Source organism: Phycodurus eques, chromosome 2, assembly GCF_024500275.1.
Source record: "Phycodurus eques isolate BA_2022a chromosome 2, UOR_Pequ_1.1, whole genome shotgun sequence".
In the NCBI taxonomy this organism is placed as follows: Eukaryota; Metazoa; Chordata; class Actinopteri; order Syngnathiformes; family Syngnathidae; genus Phycodurus; species Phycodurus eques.
The window spans coordinates 19914795-19939896 of NC_084526.1; the positions used below are offsets into that span (position 1 = coordinate 19914795).

At 45.2% G+C, this 25102-nt stretch overlaps 1 protein-coding gene across 3 annotated transcripts in view; it reads left to right on the forward strand.

Moving 5' to 3' along the window:
• The window catches only part of LOC133397930 (transcription initiation factor TFIID subunit 4-like), a 222886-nt gene that overhangs the window by 41410 nt on the left and 156374 nt on the right, over positions 1-25102 (forward strand). For all 3 annotated transcript variants that reach the window (XM_061669390.1, XM_061669398.1, XM_061669408.1), the window contains 3 exons: positions 4504-4698; positions 22900-22975; positions 24269-24383. In XM_061669390.1, coding sequence (XP_061525374.1) covers positions 4504-4698; positions 22900-22975; positions 24269-24383 — 386 coding nt within the window. The remainder of the gene's footprint in view (positions 1-4503; positions 4699-22899; positions 22976-24268; positions 24384-25102) is intronic.

Below are 25102 nucleotides of genomic sequence, written 5' to 3' on the forward strand. Positions count from 1 at the left end.
GCAAACAGGTCCTAGGTGAGGGACCAGACAAAGCACGGCTCCAAAAACACAGATGAAGAACAAAATATATGGATCTAGGTTTCCCTTGCCTGGACACGGGTCACCGGGGCCACCCTCTGGAGCCAGGCCTGGAGGTGGGGCTCGAAGGCGAGTGCCTGGTGGCCGGCCTGCACCCATGGGGCCTGGCCGGGCACAGCCGGGCTCGCCTCCACACACTGCTTGGGCTCTGGTAGCAGTCCTCTCGAGAGGGGTTGGACTCTTTTCCACTCTGGAATTGTCCACAGTGAGTGGCCCTGAGCAGGTGTAGGTATACTTATTGCCCCCGGCTCGGGGCAATAAGGCGCCTGTACATTGGGGTTCACCCCTGTGAACGAGAGGGTAGCCTCCCTCCGCCTTCAGGTGGGGGGAGGAGTCCTGACTGTTGTTTGTGCCTATACACCAAACAGCAGTTCAGAGTACTCACCCTTTTTGGAGTCCTTAGAGGGGGTGCTGGAGAGCGCTCCCGCTGGGGACTCCATCGTTCTGCTGGGGGATTTCAATGCTCACGTGGGCAATGACTGTGAGACCTGGAAGGGCGTGATTGGGAGGAACGCCCCCCCCCCCCCCGATCAGAACCCGAGTGGTGTTCTGTTGTTGGACATCTGTGCTCACCAAGGATTGTCCATAACAAACACCATGTTCAAGCATAAGGGTGTACACACGTGCTCTTGGCACCAGGACACCCTAGGTCGCCATTCGATGATCGACTTTGTGGTCGTGTCATCGGACTTGCGGCCGCATGTCTTAGACACTCGGGTGAAGAGAGGGGCGGAGCTGTCAACTGATCATCACCTGGTGGTGAGTTGGCTCCAATGGTGGGGGAAGATGCCAGTCCGAGGTGGCAGGCCCAAACGTATTGTGAGGGTCTGCTGGGAATGTCTGGCAGAATCCCCTGTCAGAAAGAGTTTCAACTCCCACCTCCGGCAGAACTTCACCCACGTCCTGGGGGAGGCGGGGGACATTGAGTCCGAGTGGACCATGTTCCGCGCCTCTATTGCCGAGGCGGACAACCGGAGCTGTGGTCGTAAGGTGGTCGGTGCCTGTCGTGGCGGCAATCCCCGAACCCGTTGGTGGACACCAGCGGTGAGGGATGCCGTCAAGCTGAAGAAGGAGTCCTATCTGGCCTTTTTGGCCTGTGGGACTCCTGAGGCAGCTGATGGGGCCAAGCGGAATACGGCTTTGGTGGTCGCTGAGGCAAAAACCTGGGCGTGGGTGGAGTTCGGTGAGGCCATGGTGAAAGACTTCCGGGCGGCTTTGCGGAAATTCTGGTCCACCATCCGGTGTCTCAGGAGGGGGAAGCAGTGCACCATCAATGTTGTGTATAGTGGGGATGGGGGGCTGCTGACCTCGACTCAGGACGTTGTGAATCAGTGGGGAGAATACTTCGAAGACCTCCTCAATTCCACCGGCACGCCTTCTCTTGAGGAAGCAGAGTCTGGGTTCGCTGAGGCGGGCTCTCCTATCTCTGGGGTTGAGGTCACCGACGTGGTTCAAAAGGTCCTCGGTGGCAAGACCCCAGGGGTGGATGAGATTTGCCCGGAGTTCCTAAAGGCTCTGGATGTTGTGGGGCTGTCCTGGTTGACACGCCTCTGCAACATCGCGTGGACATCGGGGACAGTGCCTCTGGATTGGCAGACTGGGGTGGTGGTACCCCTTTTTAAGAAGGGGGACCAGAGGATGTGTTCCAACTACAGGGGGATCACACTCCTCAGCCTCCCTGGTAAGGTCTATTCAGGGGTGCTGGAGAGGAGGGTCCGTCGGGAAGTCAAATCTCAGATTCAGGAGGAGCATTGTGGTTTTTGAACAGTGGACCAGCTCTTCACCCTTGGAAGGGTCCTCGAGGGTGCATGGGAGTTCGCCCAACCAGTCTACATGTGTTTTATGGACTTGGAGAAGGCGTTTGACCGTGTCCCTCGTGGAGTCCTGTGGGGGGTGCTTCGGGAGTATGGGATACAGAACCACCTGATACGGGCTGTTCGGTCCCTGTACGACCGGGGTCAGAGTTTGGTCTGCATTGCCGGCAGTAAGTCGGACTCGTTTCCGGTGAGGGTTGGACTCTGTCAAGGCTGCCCTTTGTCACCGATTCTGTTCATAACTTTTATGGACAGAATTTCTAGGCGCAGCCGAGGCGTAGAGGGGTCTGGTTTGGTGGCCTCAGAATTGCATCTCTGCTTTTTGCAGATGATGTGGTTCTGTTGGCTTCATCAAGCCGTGATCTCCAACTCTCACTGGAGGGGTTCGCAGCCGAGTGTGAAGCGGCTGGGATGAAAATCAGCACCTCCAAATCTGAGACCATGGTCCTCAGTCGGATAGGGTGGAGTGGCCTCTCCGGGTCGGGGATGAGATCCTACCCCAAGTGGAGGAGTTCAAGTATCTTGGGGTCTTGTTCACGAGTGAGGGAAGAATGGAACGGGAGATCGACAGGCGGATCAGTGCAGCATCTGCAGTGATGCGGACTTTGTATCGATCCGTTGTGGTAAAGAAGGAGCTAAGACGAAAGGCGAAGTTCTCGATTTACCGGTCGATCTACGTTCCTATGGTCACGAGCTGTGGGTCGTGTCCGGGCTCTCCCTTAGAGATAGGGTGAGAAGCTCGGTCATCCGGGAGAGGCTCTGAGTAGAGCCGCTGCTCCCCCGCATTGAGAGGAGCCAGATGAGGTGGCTCGGGCATCTGTTTAGGATGCCTTCCAGACGCCTCCCTGGTGAGGTGTTCCGGGCACGTCCCACCGGGAGGAGACCCCGGGGACGACTCAGGACACGCTGGAGAGACTACGTCTCTCAACTTGCCTGTGAACGCCTCGGGATCCCCTCGTAACAGCAAGAGGAAATGCCTGGGGAGAGGGAAGTCTGGGGTTCCCTGCTGAGGCTGCTGCCCCCGCGACCCGACCTCGGATTATCGGAAGACAATGGATGGATGGATGGAAGATTTGAACTCTACCAACCAATCGCCATAACATTTGTTGATGTTATTGCATTTTCATCAGTGTAAAAAAAAAAAGTTACTAATCATTGTTTCCATGGGGATGAATAAGCTACAATTCTGAAGTATCGTGATCACGAAAGGAGGACGACGATTTTTTGTTTGTTTGCACAAAAGAGTGCTGAGGTTTAAAACAAATATTGTAGAGTTTTTTCAAAGAGGATTTTTGAGCAGTATTTGTACAATCAACAAGATATCGTATGTCAAACAAGATATCATATGTAAATTTTTTACACATGTTCCAATACAAATTAATACATACATGTATACATCACTAGCCATACATAAGTACTTGTATTAACCTTAATGAGCACCAACATGATCATTTACAGTTACATATGTGTTTAAACACATATACATGCCCACACATATACACACATCTTAAACCCCTCGTAATCACAACCACTATGTACAATAATACATAAAGTATTTTATAGCCTGTGCGTTCCATGAGTGCTGAGTTTTTATTTTGACTTTTGAGATCTGCACAATAAATGTTCTCAAAATTCTTCTTGTTTTACTTTTTTTTTTTTTTTTTTTTTTAAATCTATTTAACTTTGCTAAAAGACCATACAACCTGATATTTCTTGTAATCTTAAAAATGGTTAAAAACTGACTATATTATTGGACTGGTACATTTAGCAAGTCAGTGCCATGACATCATATTGAATAACTCAAAACAGAAATTAAAAGTAAGTTAAAAATAAAAATAAGCTGTCAATATTTTATCATTTAAAAGGACTGAATGAAACCGAAAAGAAAATTACAGACTTTCCGTGAAGGATATTCCAAAGCATATCCAGGAGTAATTATTTGTTCAAGAAAGGACGAACTGCACTTTGTGTAGACACAATTTTTCAAATGGACACAGAGGAATTAGCGATGTAAAAGACCACATTGAAATGAAAAAACACAGGTCAAATGGCATTGCAATCGCAGTATTATTTTTGGTGAAAGTTGCCCTATGATTGTGGCAGAAATGTGAGTGTTCTTTAGCCACATTTTGTGTCTAAATGCTAAAATGTATTTTTCCTCATGGTGCTTTTCCCACCTGAACCCCCCACCTGGACTATGTCCTGGACATACTGGGGCCTGCAGCCCCTAGACCCTGGCTACTTGGTGTTTCTGGTTTCATAAGTTGGCAAGTATGACTATGCATTAATGAAGTCGAAGAATAGCAGATCAGTGCTGGTCTTGATGGAAAATCCAGAGTCCGGCCAGTCCAAGACCAAGACGAGCGTGTCTTTTGGGAGTTGAGGTCGAGAGAAGACCTTCAAAATGTTTCGAGTGTTACAGCACTAAACGTAACACAACACAACATAATACAACGTAACGTAACACAGCTTACAATAACTGTGTCTATGGTCACAAATAACTTGTGGTGCATTCATGCATGCTGGAAATTATACTGATGTCTCACAGTTTGATGTTTTTGGTTTGGTTTGTGCACTTAAATCTGTTTTGCGCTTGTTTGTCATTCTACAGAAGAGCCTCCCGGCCCTGCGGCTGTCTTTGCTAAACAGTCAGCAGTCCCTGATTCAGCCGCCACAGCAGGGCGTTAAACCAGCGGTACCCCTTGCGAGCGGGCCAGCTGTCCACATACGCCACCCGAACAGTGTCGGCGCCACCACGGGTGCCAGCGCGCTGCCCACCGGGACGCTGGGCCATGCAGCTGCTGCGGTATGTACCCTCCCTTGAAACCATATTTTACAGACAAAATTAGAACCCCAATTCCAATGAAGTTTGGACGTTGTGTTAAACATAAATAAAAACCGTATACAATGATTTGCAAATCATGTTCAACATATATTTAATTGAATACACTACAAAGACAAGATATTTAATGTTCAAACTGATAAACTTGATTGTTTTTAGCAAATAATCATTAATTTTGAATTTTATGGCTGCAACACGTTCCAAAAAAGCTGGGACAGGCTCATGTTTACCACTGTGTTACGTCCCCGTTTCTTTTTAACAACATTCAATAAACGTTTGGGAACTGAGGACACTAATTGTTGAAGCTTTATAGGTGGAATTCTTTCCCATTCTTGCTTGATGTACAGCTTCAGCTGTTCAACAGTCCGGGGTCTCCGTTGTCGTATTTTACCGCAATAAGCTTGTTCACCTGTGGGATGTTCCAAACAGATGTTTCATGAGCATTCCTCAACTTTCTCAGTCTTTTTTGCAACCTGTCCCAGCTTTTTTGGAACATTTTGCAGCCATAAAATTCCAAGTTAATGATCAGTTGCTAAAAACAATAAAGTTAATCAGTTTGAACATTAAATATCTTGTCTTTGTAGTGCATTCAATTAAATATAGGTTGAACGTGATTTGCAAATCATTGTATTCTGTTTTGATTTATGTTTAACACAACGCCCCAGCTTAATTGGAATTGGGGTTGTATAATAGCATAATTGCCCGAGTCGTTTTTAACTTTCTGTCACAATATCAATAAAAAATACCAACGTGCTTGCTAAAAAAAATAGCTTTTCATTATGTGTGTGTAGATTCTCAGTAATCCAGATCATGGAACAGACAACTGGACTCAAGTTGTTTGTTAAAATTTTTTTTTTCCTTCTTGTTTTCTGAAAACATTAAAAAATGACTGGCAATTATACAATGAGCCTGACAATATCTCAAAAAACTTTATTAAACAGTTTTTTTTAGTACCTGTATTAGTTTTCCTCCCGGTGGGACGTGCCTGGAACACCTCACCAGGGAGGCGTCCGGGAGGCATCCAAATCAGATGCCCCAGCCACCTCATCTGGCTCCTCTCGATGTGGAGGAGCAGCGGCTCTACTCTGAGATCCTCCCGGATGACCGAGCTTCTCACCCTATCTCTAAGGGAGAGCCCGGACACCCTGCGGAGGAAACTCATTTCGGCCGCTTGTATCCAGGATCTTGTTCTTTCGGTCACGACCCACAGCTCGTGACCCGGGGACGACCCAGGACACGCTGGAGAGACTACGTCCTTTGGCTGGCCTGGGAACGCCTCGGGAACCCCTCGGAGGAGCTGGATGGAGTGGCTGGGGAGAGGGAAGTCTGGGCGTCCCTGCTGGAGCTACTGCCCCCGCGACCCGACCTCGGATAAGCGGTAGAAAATGGATGGATGGATTGATGGATGTACTAGTTTTAATTGTAGTAGTGAATTGGGAATATAGTAGGTATTGTAACTCCTTCACTTTTTCGACACTCACACTTTTCACGCTACTTGACTCCTCGTCAGTCACACCTTCTGTCTGATTTATTGTTCTTCCTCTGGCATGGTGGTTTCTTAAAATACAATTTAAAGTACAAGATTGGGCCAGAAAGGGATGATTTGTTTTTCCACAGATGATTTTACCAATGTACTACTGTCAGGTTTATACAGAGTTTTAACAAATATGACAAAAAGTGATTCTTTTTTAGAAAACTACAAACTTCCCCTTTTAGTAACATTCAAAAGTGAAATTGAATGAGTAAGACAAGCGGTCTGCCAAGTTGTGACAACTGTGAATTTTTTTTTTTTCCATGTCATAATTTAAAACAATTAAAATACAGGATTAGTAGTGATAGAAAATGGATAGATGGATTTTATTTTTGTAAATGTTTTAATTGAGCACATATTTATTCATTTTTTATATATATTTATAAAAAACAGACATTTAGATATTTTAAAATTTTGCATCTCTCCAACTTCTTTTCCTTTCGGCTTGTCTTGTTACGGGTCGCCACAGCGTGTCATCCTTTTTCATGTAAGCCCATCTCCTGCATCCTCCTCGGTAACACCAACTGCCCTCATGTCTTCCCTCACAACATCCATCAACCTTCTCTTTCCTCTAGCTCTCTTGCCTGGCAGCTCCATCCTCATCATCCTTCTACCACTATACTCACTATTTCTCCTCTGGACGTGTCCAAACCATCGAAGTCTGCTCTCTCTAACTTTGTCTCCAAACAACTAACCTTGACTGTCCCTCTGATGAGCTAATTTTTAAATTTTTAATCCTATACACTCCTAGAGAGAACCTCAACATCTTAATTTCCGCCACCTTCAGCTCTGCTTCCTGTTGTCTCTTCAGTGCCACTGTCTCTAATCCGTACATCATGGCTGGCCTCACCACTGTCTTATAAACTTTGCCCTTCATCCTAGCAGAGACTCTTCGGTCACGTAACACACCTGAGACCTTCCTCCACCCATTTCAACCTGCTCGGACTAATTTCTTCACATCCTGACCACGCTCACCATCGCTCTGGACCTTTGACACCGTGGCTCTTCTCCCGCCACTCCTCTCATTCATGCACATATATTATGTCTTCGGCTAATCTTCATTCCTTTCCTTTCCACTGCATGCCTCCACCTTTCTAACTGTTCCTCCATCTGCTCCCTGCTTTCTAGGCAGATCACAATGTCATCTGCGAACGTCATGGTCCATGGGGATTCCAGTCTAACCTCATTTATCAGCCTATCCATCACCTCTGCAAACAGGAAGGGGCTCAGGGCTGATCCTCCACCTTAAATTCCTCTGTCACACCTACAGCACACCTCACCACTGTTCTGCTGCCTTTATACATCTCCTGTATTATTCTAACATACTTCTCTGCCACTCCAGACATCTGCATGTAGTACGACCGTTCCTCAATGGGTACTCTGTCATAGGCTTTCTCTCGCTCTCCAAACTCTTCTGACCTTCTCTGTACTTTTCAATCAACATCCTCAAGGCAAATAATGCATCTGTGGTACTCTTTGTGGGCATGAAACCATACCGTTCTTTGCAAATACATCTGTTCTGAGTTGAGCCTCTACTACTCTTTAACATAACTTCATTGTGTGGCTCATCAACTTTATTCCTCTATAGTCCCCACAGCTCTGCACATCACCCTTGTTCTTAAAAATGGACACCAGCACACTTTTCCTGAATTCTTCAAGCATCTTCTCACCCGCTAGAATTATGTTGAACAAGCTGGTCAAAAACGCCATAGCCACCTCTCCTAGATGCTTCCATACCAACACAGGTATGTCATCAGGACCAAATGCCTTTCCATTTTTCATCCTCTTTAATGCCTTTCTAACTCCCCCCTTACTAATCATTGTCACTTCCTGGTCCACCACACTTCCCTCTTCTACTCTTCCTTCTCTCTCGTTTTCCTCATTCATCAACTCCTTAAAGTATACTTTCCATCTATCCATCACACTACTGGCACCAGTCAAACCATTTCCATCTCTATCCTTAATCACCTTAACCTGCTGCACATCCTACCCATCTCTATCCCTCTGTCTGGCCAACTTGTATAGATCCTTTTCTCCTTCTTTAGTGTCCAACATGGCATACATGTCATCATATGAGTCTTGTTTGGCCTTTGCCACCTCCACGTTTGCCCTACGTCACATCTCCATGTATTGCTTTCTTCTCTCCTTGGTCCTCTCAGTGTCCCACTTCTTCTTTGCTAACCTCTTTCCTTGTATGATTTCCTGTACTTTGAGGTTCCACCACAAAGTCTCCTTCTTCCCTTTCCTACCAGAAGATACACCAAGTCCTCTCCTGTCTGTCTCTCTGACCACCTTGGCTGTAGTGGACCAATCTTCCTGAAGCTCCTCCTGTCCACCGAGAGCCTGTCTCACCTCTTCTCGAAAAGCCACACAACACTCTTCCTTTCTCACCTTCTACCACATGGTTCTCTGCTCTGCCTTTGTCTTCTTAATCTTCCTCCCCACCACTATAGTCAATTTACACACCACCATCCTATGCTGTCTAGCCACACTGTCCCCTACCACTGCCTTACATTCAGTAACCTCCTTCAGATTACATCGTCTGCACAATATGTAATCCATCTGCGTGCTTCTACCTCCGCTCTTGTAGGTCACCCTATGTTCCTGCCTCTTCTGGAAGAAAGTGTTCACTACAGCTATTTCCATCCTTTTTGCAAAGTCTACCACCATCTGTCCCTTCAAGTTCCTTTCCTGGATGCCGAAATTACCCATCACTTCTTCATCACCCCTGTTTCCATCACCAACGTCCATTACAATCTGCACCAATCACAACTCTCTCTCTGTCTGGGATGCGCAGAACTACTTTGTCCAGCTCCTTCCATAATTTCTCTTTCACCTCTCTGTCACATCCTACCTGCATGTGGGTCATTGTCACTAATTGCATTATACATAACATCGTCAATTTCAGCTTTCAGCCTCATCTCTCGATCTGATACTCTTTTCACCTCCAAGACATTCTTGGCTAACTCTTCCTTTAAAATAACCCCTACTCCATTTCTCTTCCCATCTACACCATGGTAAAATAATGTGAACCCTGCCCCTAAACCTCTAGCCTTACTACCTTACCACCTGCTTTTCTGGACACACAATATATCGTATTATATGTCAACCAACTGCTGCGATTTTTCCTGTGACTCCCAACATTCAAAGTCCCCAGATTTAGTTCTAGGTTCTGTACTTTCCTCTTCTCTTTCTGCCTAAGAACCTGCTTTCCACCTCTCTTTCGTCTTCGACCTACAGTAGCTGAATTTCCACTGGCGCCCTGCAGGTTAACGGCGCCGGTGGCGGATGTTGTTAACCCAGGCCACGACCGATCTGGTATGGAATTGTTTGGATGAATGCTCATATTTGTTTGGCAAAGTTTTAAGCCGGATGCCCATCCTGACGCAACCCTCTGCATTTATCCGGGCTTGTGACCGGCCTACAGTTTGCACTGGCTTGTGCCCCCCATAGGGCTGCATTCTTTGCATCTGAAAAGTTGCATCTTGCAACTTTTTGCATTTATTATTTTTTTGAATAACATATTTGAATATTTGTTATATCTTGCATCTCTCATTAACATTATTAACTATCAACCATTAATAACTATACAGGCAATGTTTTAAGTAACATTTCTTTTTAGAATCTGTCATTCAACTGTGAAAAGAAGTTTCAGTGCTGGTAATAGGAAAATTATGAATGCTTTATTTTAAACAAAATAATGAAAAAAAGTAGTGAATAGTGAATAAGTCAAGTCAAAATAAGACATTGAATGTGAAAACCTGCCAGGATTATGGTTCCGTAGAACCTCTGCCAAAGCTCCTAAATTCTGGTAGTCCATTGTCACCGTTGAGATGGATATTCCGCCTCTACTGGTTTAAAAGTGCATTGCAGCCAATTGTAATCGACTTCACCCGAGTTGCAGTTGAAGCTTTTAGCACCTGCAGTGTTGAGCTAAGTGAACCAGCAAAGTTGTAAACTTCATTCAACCCACAGCTGTATTACATTAACATGCATCTGTGTGTGTGTGTGTGTGTGTGTGTGTGTGTGTGAGTGAGTGAGGGAGTGTATGTGTGCACGTGTACATTATGCAATTGCGGATGTGAGGATACAAGTGGGGCGGCCAAGTGAGGTCAGACTGGTCTGGTCTGGGCAGAGCCAGGGGCTTCTCTTCTGTCTTTCTCCAATTTTACAATCCCTGAACGTACACACACACACACTTGGAACTGTATCTTCACTCGCTCATCATCTCCCCTCCCTCCATTAAAGCGGCTGAGGGTGAAGTGAGGTAACTAGGTCAGCCCTGGGTCAATTTTAAAGCAGTGTGGCAGGCCGCAGTCCATGTCCAGAACATGCCTCTGGTCTCTCTTTCTCTCTCTCTCTCTCTCTCTCTGGCTCTCACGCATGCTCTCTCTGCCTTACACACACACACACACACACACGCACACACACATGCTCGACACCACAAATAAACAACATAAGCTATCGCACAAAACATTAGCAAATGACCGCCTTTGGCAGTCCAACGGTTGGTTGAATTTGCCCCTCGCACGCACGCACGCACGCACACACACACACTCCTCTCTCTCGCTCTCTCTCTCTCTCTCTCTCGCTCTCTCTCGCTCTCTATCTATCTATATGGATGTATATACAGCGACTGAAATACATATTTAACACGTCACCATTTTTGTCATTAAATATATTTCCATAGGTGCTATTGACGTAAATAATTCACCAGATGTTGGGAACAACCCAAATAACCCACACATACATAGAAAATAGAACAAATAAACTCAGAAATTAATTGTGTGTAATAATGTGAAATGATACAGGGAAAAAGTATTGAACACGCCAACTGGTATTTATTTAATACTTTGTACAAAAGCCTTTGTTTGCAATGACAGGTTTAAGACACCTCTTGTATGGAGAAATTAGTCGCATGCATTGCTCTGGTGTGATTTAGGCCCATTACTCCACACAAGCAGTCTTGAAGGTTCTGTGGGTTTCTTTTATGGACCTTGAGTTTCAGTTCTTTCTGTAGATTTTCGATTGGATTCAAATCAGATGATTGGCTGGGCCATTCTAGCAGCTTTATTTTTTTTCTTTGAAACCAATTGAGAGTTCCCTTGGCAGTATGTTTTGGATCATTACCCTGCTGAAATGTCCACCTTTGTTTCATTTTCATCATCCTCGTAGATGGCAGGAGATTTTTGTCAAGAATGTCTCGGTACATTTGCCCATTCATCCTTCCTTCAATAATGTGAAGTTTACCAGTACCATTTGTTGAAAAGCAGCCCCACACCTTCATGTTCCCACCACTGAACTTTACTGTTGGTATGGTGTTTTTAGGGTGATGTACAGTGCCATTTCTCCTCCAAACGTGGTGTTATGGCATCCAAACAGTTCCATTTTGCTCTCATCAGACCAGACTATATTATCCCAGTATTTAACTGGCTTCTCCAAAGTTTGTTCAGTAAACTTTAAATGAGCTTTGACATGCTTTGTTTTCAGCAATGGGGTCTTGCGTGGTGAGCGTGCATACAGGCCATGGCGGTGGAGCGCATTACACACTGTGTTCCTTGTGACAACAGTACCTGCTAATTCCAGGTCTTTTTGAAGCTCTCCACAGGTAGTCCTCGGGTCTTGGACAACTCTTCTGATTATTTCTTGCACTCCTCTGTCAGAAATCTTGTGAGGAGCACCTGATCGAGGCATATTTATGGTGGTATGATTGGCTTTCCACTTACATAATATGGCCCCAACTGTGCTCACTGGAACATTCAGAAGCTTAGATATGCGCCTGTAACCAATGCCATTGTTATGTTTTGCAACAATTAGTTTGCGATGGTCTTGAGACAGCTCTTTGCTCTTACCCATCATGAGATGTGTCTTGACTCACATCTTGGCAATGAGACCTTTTTGTAGGCCATCAATTAGGACAGAACCATCTGATATTCATTTGCACTGACAAGGGGCTGGATTGCTGTTTGATTATTGATAATTTTAGGTGTTGTCTTGGCTTTCCATGCCTTTTTACATCTCCTTTTCTTCATGTGTTCAATACTTTTTGTCTGTGGTATTTCACATTATTATACACAACTTAATTTATGATCTTATTTGTTTCTAGCAGACTGTCTTTTGTTTGTGTGTATTACTTAGGTTGTTTCCAACATCTGGGGAAATGTTCAGGTTCAATAGAAACTTTGGCAGTATATTTAGTGAGAAAAATGTTGACGTGTTAAATACTTATTTTAACCGCCGTATATGTTTTTTAATAACGTTTTTCAGATTGCGGACAAACTAAATACAGTCATACCTCGAGATATTGGGAATTGGAACAGATTAATTGCATTCTCTCCATTTCAATGGATATTTTCTTTTTTGAATGTTTTGAGATACAAGTGCTTTGAGATAAGAGCATGGTCATGGAACAAATTAAACTGGTATCTCAAGGCACCTCTGTACTTTAGAAATGCGTTCACACACTCCCATATCCTCCCCTCCTCTCATAAATTGAAAAAAAAGCCAAATGGGAAAAAACAGTGTTGTTCAAATTTAAAAATAAGTTAAGAGCTGCTAATGACAACATCTTCAACTAGATCTTTTAATATTAAAATTCATTTTCAAAACTTTTTCCATTTAAATTTTTTTATGGAAAAAAAAAATCTGAGGTCAAGTCAAATAAATGAAAATAAAATGTGAAATGCTACATTCTGGCACCATAGAACCGCTGCTAAGGCTATTACTCTTTTAACTTTGAACTGTCATTGAAGGTAAAAAGGAGTTAAGTGCTGCTAATAGTTAATTTTTCAATTTGAAATAAATGTGTACATTTATTTTAGCTGTAATTTTAAATGTTAAGTTTTTTTGTATTTTATTTATTTATTTTTACTTTTAATGTGATGCATTTGTAAATTATACATTGCATTTTACAGACATATTGTAAATATATGTGTATTCAAAAAATAATTAAGATACAGTGGTGCGGTGTGCTGTAGGACTGTGGTACTGCATGTTGAAATCTGCAGTGACAGAGCAGTATGTTATAATAATACAGGACAAGTATGAGGGCAGCAGAACAGTGGTGAGGTGTGCTGTAGGTGTGACAGGAATTTAAGGTGTAGGTGAGACTGCATCTGGGATCAGGTCTGAGCCCCTTCCTGTTTGCAGTGGTGATGGATAGGCTGACAGATGAGGTTAGACTGGAATCCCCATGGACCATGATGTTCGCAGATGACATAGTGATCTGCAGTGAAAGCAGAGAGCAAGTAGAGGAACAGTTAGAAAGATGGAGGCATGGATTGAAACAGAGGGGAGTGAATGATTAGCTGAAGTCAGACAGAATATATGTGCATGAATGAGAGAGGTGGAGGGGGGAGAGTGAGGCAACAGGGAGAAGAGATAACAAGGGTGGAGGACTTTAAACACTTGGGGTCATCAGTCCAGAACAATGGTGAGTGTGGTAAGGAAGTGGAGAAATGGGTCCAAGCAGGTTGAAATGGGTGGAGGAAGGTCTCAGGTGTGTTATGTGACAGAAGAGTCTATGCTAGGATGAAGGACAACATTTATGATAAAACAGTGTTGAGGCCAGCCAAGATGTATGGATTAGACACAGTGGCACTAAAGAGACAACAGGAAGCAGAGCTGGAGGTGGTGGATATGAAGATGTTGAGGTTCTCTCTAGGACCAGGTTGGATAAAATTAGAAATGAGCTCATCAGATGGACGACCAAGGTAAGATGTTTTGGAGACAAAGTTAGAGAGAGCAGACTTCGATGATTTGGACACGTCCGGAGGAGAGAGAGTGAGTATATTGGTAGAAGGATGATGAGGGTGGAGCTGGCAGGCAAGAGAGCTCGAGGAAGACCAAAGAGAAGGTTGATGGCTGTAGTGAGGCAAGACATGAGGGCAGTTGGTGTGAGAGAGGAGGATGCAGAACGTCGGCTTCCATGAAAAAAGATGACTCGCTGTGGCGACCCATAACTGGACAAGCTGAAAGGAAAATATTTTTATTTAGTTAACTGTAGAGAATACCAGGCATCTATTCAGGGTAAGGAGTGTATTTATTAATTTGAGGAAGTCAAAAATTATTTAGTATCCTTAAAAAGTACAATAAAATAAAACAACCCAAATAATCATTAATTCAATTAAATTACATACGAAAGGAAAATAAAATTAATAAATACATCCATATGAATAAATAACTATCCGTTACCCACCAAAATAAACTTGAAAACCTTTCACTTCTACACACACTTTCACCTTTAACCTACTGAATGAATACTTTAAAGGAGCCACAAGTCTATTTTATGTCACGTTTTAGCATTGAAACAATAAATAAATCACGTCTATGCCCATATAACCTCTTATGTGTCATTTCATTAATCGTTATTCAAGCACATTGTTTATGCTGTACCATGTCAGTAACAAAAGAAAAATAGCTGTTTTTAAAGCTTTAAATCAAACGTTAAACATGCTGTAGATGTACTAATTCTTACAAAGCACAGAAAGATATAGGTATACAGTATGTGACAGTGATTTAAAACTTAAAAGTGTGTTAAAGTTGCTTTACTTGTATTGCCAAACATTGTACCTGTGTTGTTGTTTTTGCTCTTGTGTGTCGCCGCCTGACCAGAGGTGTTTTGCTATCTGTGCTGAATGAATTCCTTCCCTGCGGTGCATCTCTGGGAAAAATGGCATTTGCTTTGTCGTCTTTTTTTTTTTTTTTCCTCATTCACCCCTTGAACAGTAATATAGCACGTGTCAGAGAATGGAAAACACGGCGAAAAAAATATGCAGCGAGAAGCAAAGTGCTAAAGAATGGATGGCTGCGCCCGAGGCTTGACCTGTGGCAACTTTCCGGGAAGGAAGTGACTCTTAACAGCCTGCCATCGCACACCCCTCATTTCCCCACCCGCCTGCGTTCTCCTTCCTCCTTTATCTGTTTTTTTTTTCACTGCCGTCTTGATTTCTTGTTATCTTCGCATGATCTCATCTGGAGATGCATTTAAATGTAGGTCATGTACACAAATAATCTGCACATCTGCCCTAAATCCTGACTTTCCAGGATATAACAAATAATCGACCGACCGCCCAAACAACCAACCAATCAACCAACATAGAGTACATGGATAAATACCCTAGCTATACACGTTTACAAAAATAACTTTTAATAATTAGTTGGATGAGCAGTCGACAGGAAAATGTTAGACATACTCGCCCTCACATACAGCTTTTGTGGTCTTTGAAATATTTCCCGTGAACATTTCAATCATTGTCTGGCAATAGGAGATTCAATTATAGGAAGGTACAATAGATAGCAAGTGCTTGGTAGGCGTGGCCCAACTTGTGTTAGATAAAACCGCCCTTGCACGGAGAGTGACTCCCTTCAGAGTCTGTGTGTGTGTGTGTGTGTCTGTGTGTGTGTCTGTCTATCGATCTATCGATCTATCCATCCATCCATCCATTTTCTGAGCCGCTTCTCCTCACTAGGGTCGCAGGCGTGCTGGAGCCTATCCCAGCTATCATCGGGCAGGAGGCGGGGTACACCCTGAACTGGTTGCCAGCCAATCGCAGGACACATAGAAACAAACAATCATTCGCACTCACAGTCATGCCTACGGGCAATTTAGAGTCTCCAATTAATACATGTTTTTGGGATGTAGGAGGAAACCAGAGAGCCCGGAGAAAAACCACGCAGGCACGGGGAGAACATGCAAACTCCACACAGGTGGGCCGGGGATTGAACCCGGGTCCTCAGAACTGTGAGGCTGACGCTCTAACCAGTCGCCCACCGTGCCTCTATCGATCTATCTATCTATAATATCTTCCCATCCATCCCTCCATTTTCTGTACCGCTTATCCTCACTAGGGTCACGGGCGTGCTGGAGCCTATCCCAGCTATCTTCGGGCGAGAAACGGGGTACACCCTTAACTGGTCCCCAGCCTCTATATATATATATATATATATATATATATATATATATATATATATATATATATATGTATATGTATATATATATGTATATGTGTATGTGTATATGTATATGTATATGTATATGTATATATATATATATGTATATGTATATATATATATGTATATATATATGTATATGTATATATATATATATATATATATATATATATATATATATATTTGTATATGTATATATATATATATGTATATATATATATATATATATATATTTGTATATGTATATATATATATATTTGTATATGTATATATATATATATATATATGTATGTGTATATGTATATATATATATATATATATATATATATGTATATGTATATATATATTTAAATTAATCTGATGTTTATTGAAAATGCAGACGGACAGAAAAGGGTTTAAGGGGACAGACGGGGACAGAGTGGACAAGGGGAGTAGGGGTGAGAACCACAGCAGAAAAATAGTGAGAGTCTAGATATTTAAACACAAGTAACATTACAACATTTGTAGATTGGGGTGTGGGGGGGTGTTGGAGGGGGTGGGGGACCTGGTGAGGACATGAAATAACTAACCAAGAGAACCAGATAAGAGAGGACAGAAAAGTGTAGGAGAGGATGAGGGGCGAGTCAGCAAGCCCGTCCAGCAGAGGACTCAACCAGGGGGACGGCACCGACCACCCAGGACCCATGGAGGTCCCGAGCCCGACCGAAGCGCCCCGACCAGTCCCAAGGGGAGGGGCGAGGGCACCGGACCACTGTCCCCCACGAATCACATACAAGGGGCCTAAAAGTCATCGTAAATATCGAAGCGACTGGTCTGTTGTTATAATGCAGAATTCCAGCCTAGGAGGTGACAAGTTACATACAATATAGTTTTAATCATGAAACCTCATGTTAGGACTGTTGTAAACTAAGGACCCCCTAAACTGCCAAAAGCATGTCGCTAGCCATGTCTTTCGCAAGCCAGCAGCTGAGGTGAATTGTGTTTGATTGCAGTGTACTGTATATGTTTCATGTGGGAACTCAATAGGCCTCTTTACTGAATTTAAAATCTGAACGTAAATACATTTCAATCCCTAGAAATTATGTTTCAATAGATGAAAAAGACAAACCAGCTCATAAAACAATCCCCTTCCAGTTGCCGTTTTTTAACTTGTCCTGTTCAACTGCATGACCATGCAGAAGGGTGGATCTGTATGTCTTTTGTGCTGGAATAGTTTTGCTTTGCAACAGGGGAACTTTGAAATACTCCCTCTGCTTATTTTTTTATTTATTTAGTTTTTCTGCTGTGTATTGAAAATGCAGCCAGATAGAAAACGGTTTTAGGGGACAGACAGAGGGAGAAAACGGACAACGGGAATAGGGGTGCGAACCACAGCAGGCCCCAGGAGTCAAGCCAAGAGAAATGTGAAGACTCACTACCCACCCTATTGCTATGATTATCAGAATGAAAATTGGGGAGACTGTCTGGGGTGGGGCGAGACGGCCACGGGGCAATCATGACCTACAACCGTCACCCCCACCAAGGCCACCCAGCTCCTCAAAGGATGTGCAAATGTATGTGGTGCATTAAAATCTGCGGGGGAAAGGCATGGTGGGCCAGAGATCAAGCCGGAGTGCCGGAACACCTGGCCAACTGTCCTCCCTAGCCCGACACTGCCCTCCCACTGACGGGTCTATGATGCATTAAAACTGGAGGACCGGCAGGGCAGAGAAGGGGGGCGACCAGACCAGAGACCAGCACAGATGTGGCAGGACGCGGCCCGGCGTCCGCCCCATCATGCCTTGTGGCAGCCCCCCAGGGAATGCTCAATGAGATGTGAATGTGCCCAATTTGCGAAATATGTACAAGTAAGAGGCTAGACTCCTGCGGGACACAGATCACAGAGAAAAGGGGGGCAGCCCCCCCCCAATCCCACAGCTAATCACCAGGCCAACACACACACACACACACACACACACACACACACACACTACACCGACTATCACCCAACGCTCAGTACAGAACACATAAGACGGGAGGCGCCGACACCCTAAAATAGGCCCAAAAACCAGCCGGGGACCCCACACAGACAGGGCCGACGACCACGGCGGAGCGCCCCTGGGAAAGGGAAGAGGAGGACAGGGGTGCAGCAGCATGGCCCTCAGCCTCCCACCCAGAGACCAAGACGAGGCCCCCAGAGTAGGGCCAACCGGCACCCAGGGACCAAGAGCAATCCTGGGACCAGCCCCCCGAGTTGCCGTTTTCTTTGCTTCCTTTTTTTTGTGTATTCAGGGGCCCCTCGGTGTCCAACGGTCCGAACATAAGACCTTTTGAGTTTACGAATGGTGTGCAATTAACCAGTTTGTGCAGCGGCAAAACATCTGACAAATATAAGTATGAGCAAATGTAACCAAAGTGAACTTAAAATGCTGTTTTTGAATAATGATGGTGAAGGAAAAAATATTCAAAGTTACCTGGCCCTGTGTGAAAAAGTAATGGCCCCCTAAACCTAATAAGTGGCTGGGCCATCCTCAGCAGCAACAACTGAAATCAGGCTTTTCCTACAACTGGCAATGAGTCTTTCAGATCTCTGTGGAGATACTTTGGCCCACTCTTCCTTGCAGAATTATTTGAATTCAGCAAAAATGGAGGGTTTTCGAGCACGAACGACCTTTTTAAGGTCATGCCACTGCATTTCAATTGGATTCAAGTCTGGACTTTGATAAGGCCACTCCAAAACCTTCATTTCTTTTTTTTTTAAGCCATTCAGAAGTTGACTTGCTGGTGTGTTTTGGATCGTTACCCAAGTTCACTTGGGTTATATTTGTCTGATAGTTACATTTGTGTGATGTTCTTAAACATTAAAGTGGGGCAACTACACTGTAGTTTGTTACTTAATCGGTCTGTTAGTCAGCTAGTGAATGAATCAGTGAGTTGGTTGCGAATGGCGCACAATGAACTAGTTTGCACTGTGGTGTAAATATACACTGGTCACGTGGCACCAGAAGGCACGGTCAATGAGCAAAGTACTTACTAATTTTCATTTAATTGTTTGTATTTATGGCTTTGAAGAGTTTTTTTTTCATGCAAATATTTACTGTAATCATGCCTTTACTACTGGTTAGCGTAGGTTCATGATAGACTGGCACGTTTCAATTTACGTAAAAATTTGGGTTGCGTCGCCGCGATAGGAATGGAAGGAGAGATAGATAGATAGATAGATGGATAGATAACCTTTACACCTTTATTCGTGGGGGTATCGTGCAATGTCATAAATGATACCGTTTTCAGTTTTATGGTACTTTAAAGTAGGGATGGGCGATTAATTGATTATTCCATGTTTAAAGGAACAATGTGTAATACTTTCAGTTGTTTACCGGCCAAAATCGATGTCTGCGTTTATGTATGTTATCATTGGTTTATTATGACCTCTGCTAATAATCTCTTACATTCTCGTACGTCAAGAATTTTAGAATTATTTATAGATTAGAGTGGTGACCCAGTAGCGCCATGACAGTCTCCCACACCCGGAGAGGACATGCAATAACTAACCAATAGAACCAGATAAGAGAGGGCAGAAAAAGGGTACTGTCAAGTAGTACGGTGGGATTCTTTTTTAGTGTCTAAACACCTGTAAGCACCTGTGAGCTGATATATATGAAGATGAGGTGAGTTGAGTTATATGAAGATATAGCCTGTGTTGTTATCAGTGATCCCAGCACAAGTAATTCAATAGTGTATAGTGTTTCTGTCGAACTTATTAGTAAATGAACACCATACCACATGTACGTTAGTCAACTGGTGTACGGAGTTGCTGAGCCAGCACATCAAGGAAGGGTGAGCCCGTCCAGCAGGGGACCCAACTAGGGGGACGCCACTGACCACCCAGTACCCAGGGTGGTCCTGAGCCCAACCGAAGAGCCCCGACCAGTCCCAAGGGGAAGGGAACGGCCACCGGACCACCCAGCGAGCCCCATCGCTGCCACTGCCCCCATCCCCCCAGGAGAGCATGGGGGGCACAGCCACCAACAGTGCCCAACTCAGGAGCCAGCAGCCACCCAAATAAACGGTCATAGCCTGCCAAAACGAGCCCAAATTAAGCTCCTGTCGTGAGCAACGATGGGCGATTGCACCAAGAGAGGTGAGAGGAAGGAGGGGTGAAAAAGGGTTGGATGGGGGGGGCGCAAGCCTTAAGATACCTGGCCAAGTGTCCTCACCAGCCCGACCTGGTCTCCGGGTGGGGGCTTGGCGGCCGTGCTGCTGCGTCCCGGGCCTGTGTCGTCCTCTTCCCTCTACCCGGGGCTTGCCGCCGTGGTCTTCGTCCTTCTCTCCCTCGGGATCCCCGGCTGACTTGGGGCTCACGGTGGAGTGTCAGCGATTCCCACCTCGGTCGGGCCCGCCTTCTGGCCCTGCTCTGGCCACTGGGTGACAGTTGGTTTTGGGAGCGTGGAGGGTTGGAATTAGCCATGGGGTAGGAGTGTCTTCCCCCCTCTTCTCTGTGATCCGCCGACCGGTTGGACCGGCCGGGCCGGACCCGCAGGTGTCTAGCCTCTTACTTTACATAATTTTTAAAGAAAAATATTTATTCCTTTTGTTTCTGTGGGAGGTGATGCAAATTAATGCTGGGAAAATAACCTTCAAAACTCCAACATTGTTGAAAAAAACAAAGAGCAACACTTAATTTTAGATGATGTAATTTGTAAAAATGTAAATTGAGTTTTTGTGGAAAAAAATCGCCCAGCCCTGCTCCAGACACAGAAATACTGTACATATAAATTAAATTAATCTGAAAAGGTTATTGTGCATTTTAGGTCCATCCTGAAATTTCAACCGAAAGCCCAATGTTTGGAACTTTTGTGATGTGTTTATTGTCCCTGACAATTTTGGTCAAATTATGAATTTTGCGACCTCAGAGGTGCCACTGTATTTATGACCATCCATCCATGTTCTACCGCTTTTCCGAGGTTGGGTCGCGGGGGCAGTAGCTTTAGCAGGGACGCCCAGACTTCCCTCTCCCTAGCCACTTCATCAAGCTCTTCCGGGGGGATCCCGAGGCGTTCCCAGGCCAGCCGAGAGACGTAGCCTCTCCAGCGTATCCTGGGTCGTCCCCGGGGTCTCCTCCTGGTGGGACGTGCCCGGAACACCTCACCAGGGAGGCGTCTGGGAGGCATCCGAATCAGATGCCCCAGCCACCTCAGCTGGCTCCCCTCAATGTGGAGGAGCAGCGGCTCTACTCTGAGATCCTCTGAGATGACCGAGCTTCTCACCCTATCTCTAACGGAGAGCCTGGACACCCTGCGGAGGAAACTAATTTTGGCCGCTTGTATCCGGGATCTTGTTTTTTCGGTCATGACCCACAGCTCGTGACCATCGGTGAGGGTAGGAAAATAAATCGACTGGTAAATCGAGAGCTTCGCCTTTCGGCTTAGCTCCTTCTTTACCACAACGGATCGATACAAAATCCGCATCACTGCAGACGCTGCACCGATCCGCCTGTCAATCTCCCGTTCCATTCTTCCCTCACTCGTGAACAAGACCCCAAGATACTTTCACTCCTCGACTTGGGGCAGGAACTCATCCCCGACCTGGAGAGGGCACGCCACCCTTTTCCGACTGAGCACCATGGTCTCAGATTTGGAGGTGCTGATTCTCATCCCGGCCACTTCACACTCGGCTGCGAACTGCTCCAATGAGAGTTGGAGGTCACGGCTTGATGAAGCCAACAGAACCACATCTGCAAAAAGCAGAGCTGCAATACTGAGGCCACCAAACTGGACCCCCTCTATGCCTCGGCTGCGCCTAGAAATTCTGTCCATAAAAGTTATGAACAGAATCGGTGACAAAGGGCAGCCTTGGCAGAGTCCAACCCTCACCGGAAGCGAGTCCGACTTACAGCCGGCAATTCAGACCAAACTCTGACCCCGGTCATACAGGGACCGAACAGCCCGCATCAGTGGGTTCGGTACCACATATTCCTGAAGCACCCCCCACAGGACTCCTGGAGGGACACGGTCTAACGCCTTCTCCAAGTCCACAAAACACATGTAGACTGGTTGGACGACCTCTGCCGAGGGTGTAGAGGTGGTCCTTTGTCCCACAGCCTGGACAAAAACCACACTGCTCCACTTGAATCTGAGATTCGACTTCCTGACGGACCCTCCTTTCCAGCACCCCTGAATACACCTTACCAGGGAGGCTGAGGAGCGTGATCCCCCTGTAGTTGGAACACACCCTTCGGTCCCCCTTCTTAAAAAGCGGGACCACCACCCCAGTCTGCCAATCCAGAGGCACTGTCCCCGATGTCCACGCAATGTTACAGAGGCGTGTCAACCAGGACAGCCCCACAACATCCTGAGCCTTTAGGAACTCCGGGCGAATTTCATCCACCCCCGGGGCCTTGCCACCGAGGAGCTTTTTAACCACCTCGGTGACCTCAACCCCAGAGATAGGAGAGCCCACCTCAGAGAACCCAGACTCTGCTTCCTCATGGGAAGGCGTGTCGGTGGTATTGAGGAGGTCTTTGAAGTATTCTCCCCACCGGCTCACAACATCCCGAGTTGAGGTCAGCCACGCCCCATCCCCACTATACACAGTGTTGATGGTGCACTGCTTTCCGCATCCTGAGACGCCGGATTTAACTCTTTTTTTACATGACCGTTCTAAGCAAACTGTATGTAACACTTGTACCTCCCATCTCATCCCAGGGTTTGAAGACTACAGGCCCTGTGGGTGGACAAGTCCGAATGCCGGTGATGATCACGCAGTCCATGAGAGCTCAAGGTGAGACATCTGCTGCGCTTATCAAGTGTTGTCGTCTCGTTCATTTTAAAGCATTTTGCGTTCTTGCTCTGCCGCGGTGTTGTGACTCAAACGTTGACCTGGTGCCGCGATGACGGAGGCTAAATGGGCCATTTAGCCATTAGTGAAGCATCCTCTCAGTGGGCTTGCGGGATGTGTAACGTGCGGCAAGCATAGCGAGAGAACAGGTGCTTTTCTTTTTTTCTTTCCTTCTCTGTCTGTCTACTTATAAAGCCTCTGCTTACTCACATTGATTCGCACACTGTTCCCACAGAAGCCCACTAACGTCGCCCCAACGCTCTCCAAAGAGAGATAGCTGAGTTCTCTTAGGTGCTGTGTGTAACAAGCGCACGTTTAACTTTTTTCACATTTGTGTGTGTGTGTGTGTGTGTGTGGGCAATCAAGAGTGCATACGAATTTGATCTACCACGTAAAAGATGGCCCGCAGTGAAAGGATTTGTAGGTCGTTTTATGCCCGCAAATTGGAATGCGGGGATCGTTCTAAAAATACTTTGTCTGTGCCCATCGGCGAGGAACATGCCTGTTAGGATCAAGTTTGAATTCACTCTTGCAGTCCTTGTGCCTTGCTGGGGAGGAGGCGGAGGAGGAAAGAAATACAAAGTGTGAGAGAAACAGGTTCAAGTGTTGTGTGATCATGTGGCGCAACCCTGCACCAACCCCGAGAGTGTAACGAGCTAACCAAGCAATAATATGGGCAATGTAAACCTAGAAGTGGCAAAAACAAACATACATGCCAACTTAGCTTACCTTGTTGCTGTTCCTTAGCTGTGCATAATCCTCGGGGTCCAACTTGAAAATGAAATAAAATAAACAATGAAACCAATAGAACAATATATTCTAGATATATTTAGACAGTATCAGTTCCAGTCACAATTTAAAGACTGTTTATCTCAGATAACACAGCTGAACAGGTCCTTCACACGAACAAAAAAAGAAATACATTTACTGTATTTTATTTAATTTTAAATAAATTTAACTTAGATTAATTTTATTTCTTTTATCTTATTTTATCAGCTTGAGTCACAATTTCAATACTTTTTATATTGGATGATCTCTCTCTTTCTCTCTCTCTGTGCAGCCTCTTCAATCTGACAAAAGTAAAATAAAATTTTAGAATACAATAAACGTACTGTCTTTTATTGTCATAAGAAAATTTACAATTTTTTTAAGCAGATGTGGTTGTAATTTTAAGAAGTAATTTAGGTGCCAATACAATTTTTTTTTTAGCATTTTATACCCGTCTCCTTTGAACAGGTACGATGGGAAAGGTGGGCACCTTCCAAGCAGGTAGGAGTCCGGTGGGCTTGGCTGTCCAGATCTCTGGCAATCAAAAAAACAAGCTCAACGACCCGGGAGGAGGCTCTTTCAGGTACATTTCGTCCCCCCTTCCTCAACTATCCTGGCTTGTTATCCCTCATAGTCTCCACATGAGGACAGCATTTCCCTAATATGCCTTTGGAAGTGGAACTATGGGCAACATTGTGAGCAAGACTGGGTGTGTTTGTGCCACCTGGCAACACACACACTGTCACGCTCTCTCTCTCGCTCTCTTGCTCTCTCACTCTCTCTCTCTCTTAATTTCTTAATTTTGGAATAAGATGATTGCATCCAGATGGCTGGAAATTTCTGGTAGCAGCAAAAAAATATACATACGGGCCATGGTCTAACAGCAGGAAAGGGCCATGACTACCGATATCTGGCCTTTGTGTGATATCTTTGTGTATATACACATCCTGAGAGGCAAAGAATGCATGGTTACATTTGTTCAGGGACTTCGGGACTGTGCCCCGGCGTGACCAAGGCCGGAACGAGACAAGTGTGGGTCACATGGCCCAACTGGTTCGCGGTAATGCACTGCCCCTTCCTGTGTCCCCAGGGCAAAGTCAGTGCCCCGGAGCCCTGATTGATAAACCGATAAATCTTTAGCTGCATTGGTAATTAAGCTGTCAGGCTGGGCTTGTTACATGACAACCATGCTGCCCCCAACCACCCCCTGTGGTGATCACCATGGGTCTACACACGCACGCACGTATGCACGCACACAGTGCACATATGGTGCACACATACACACACACACTTCCATTACTA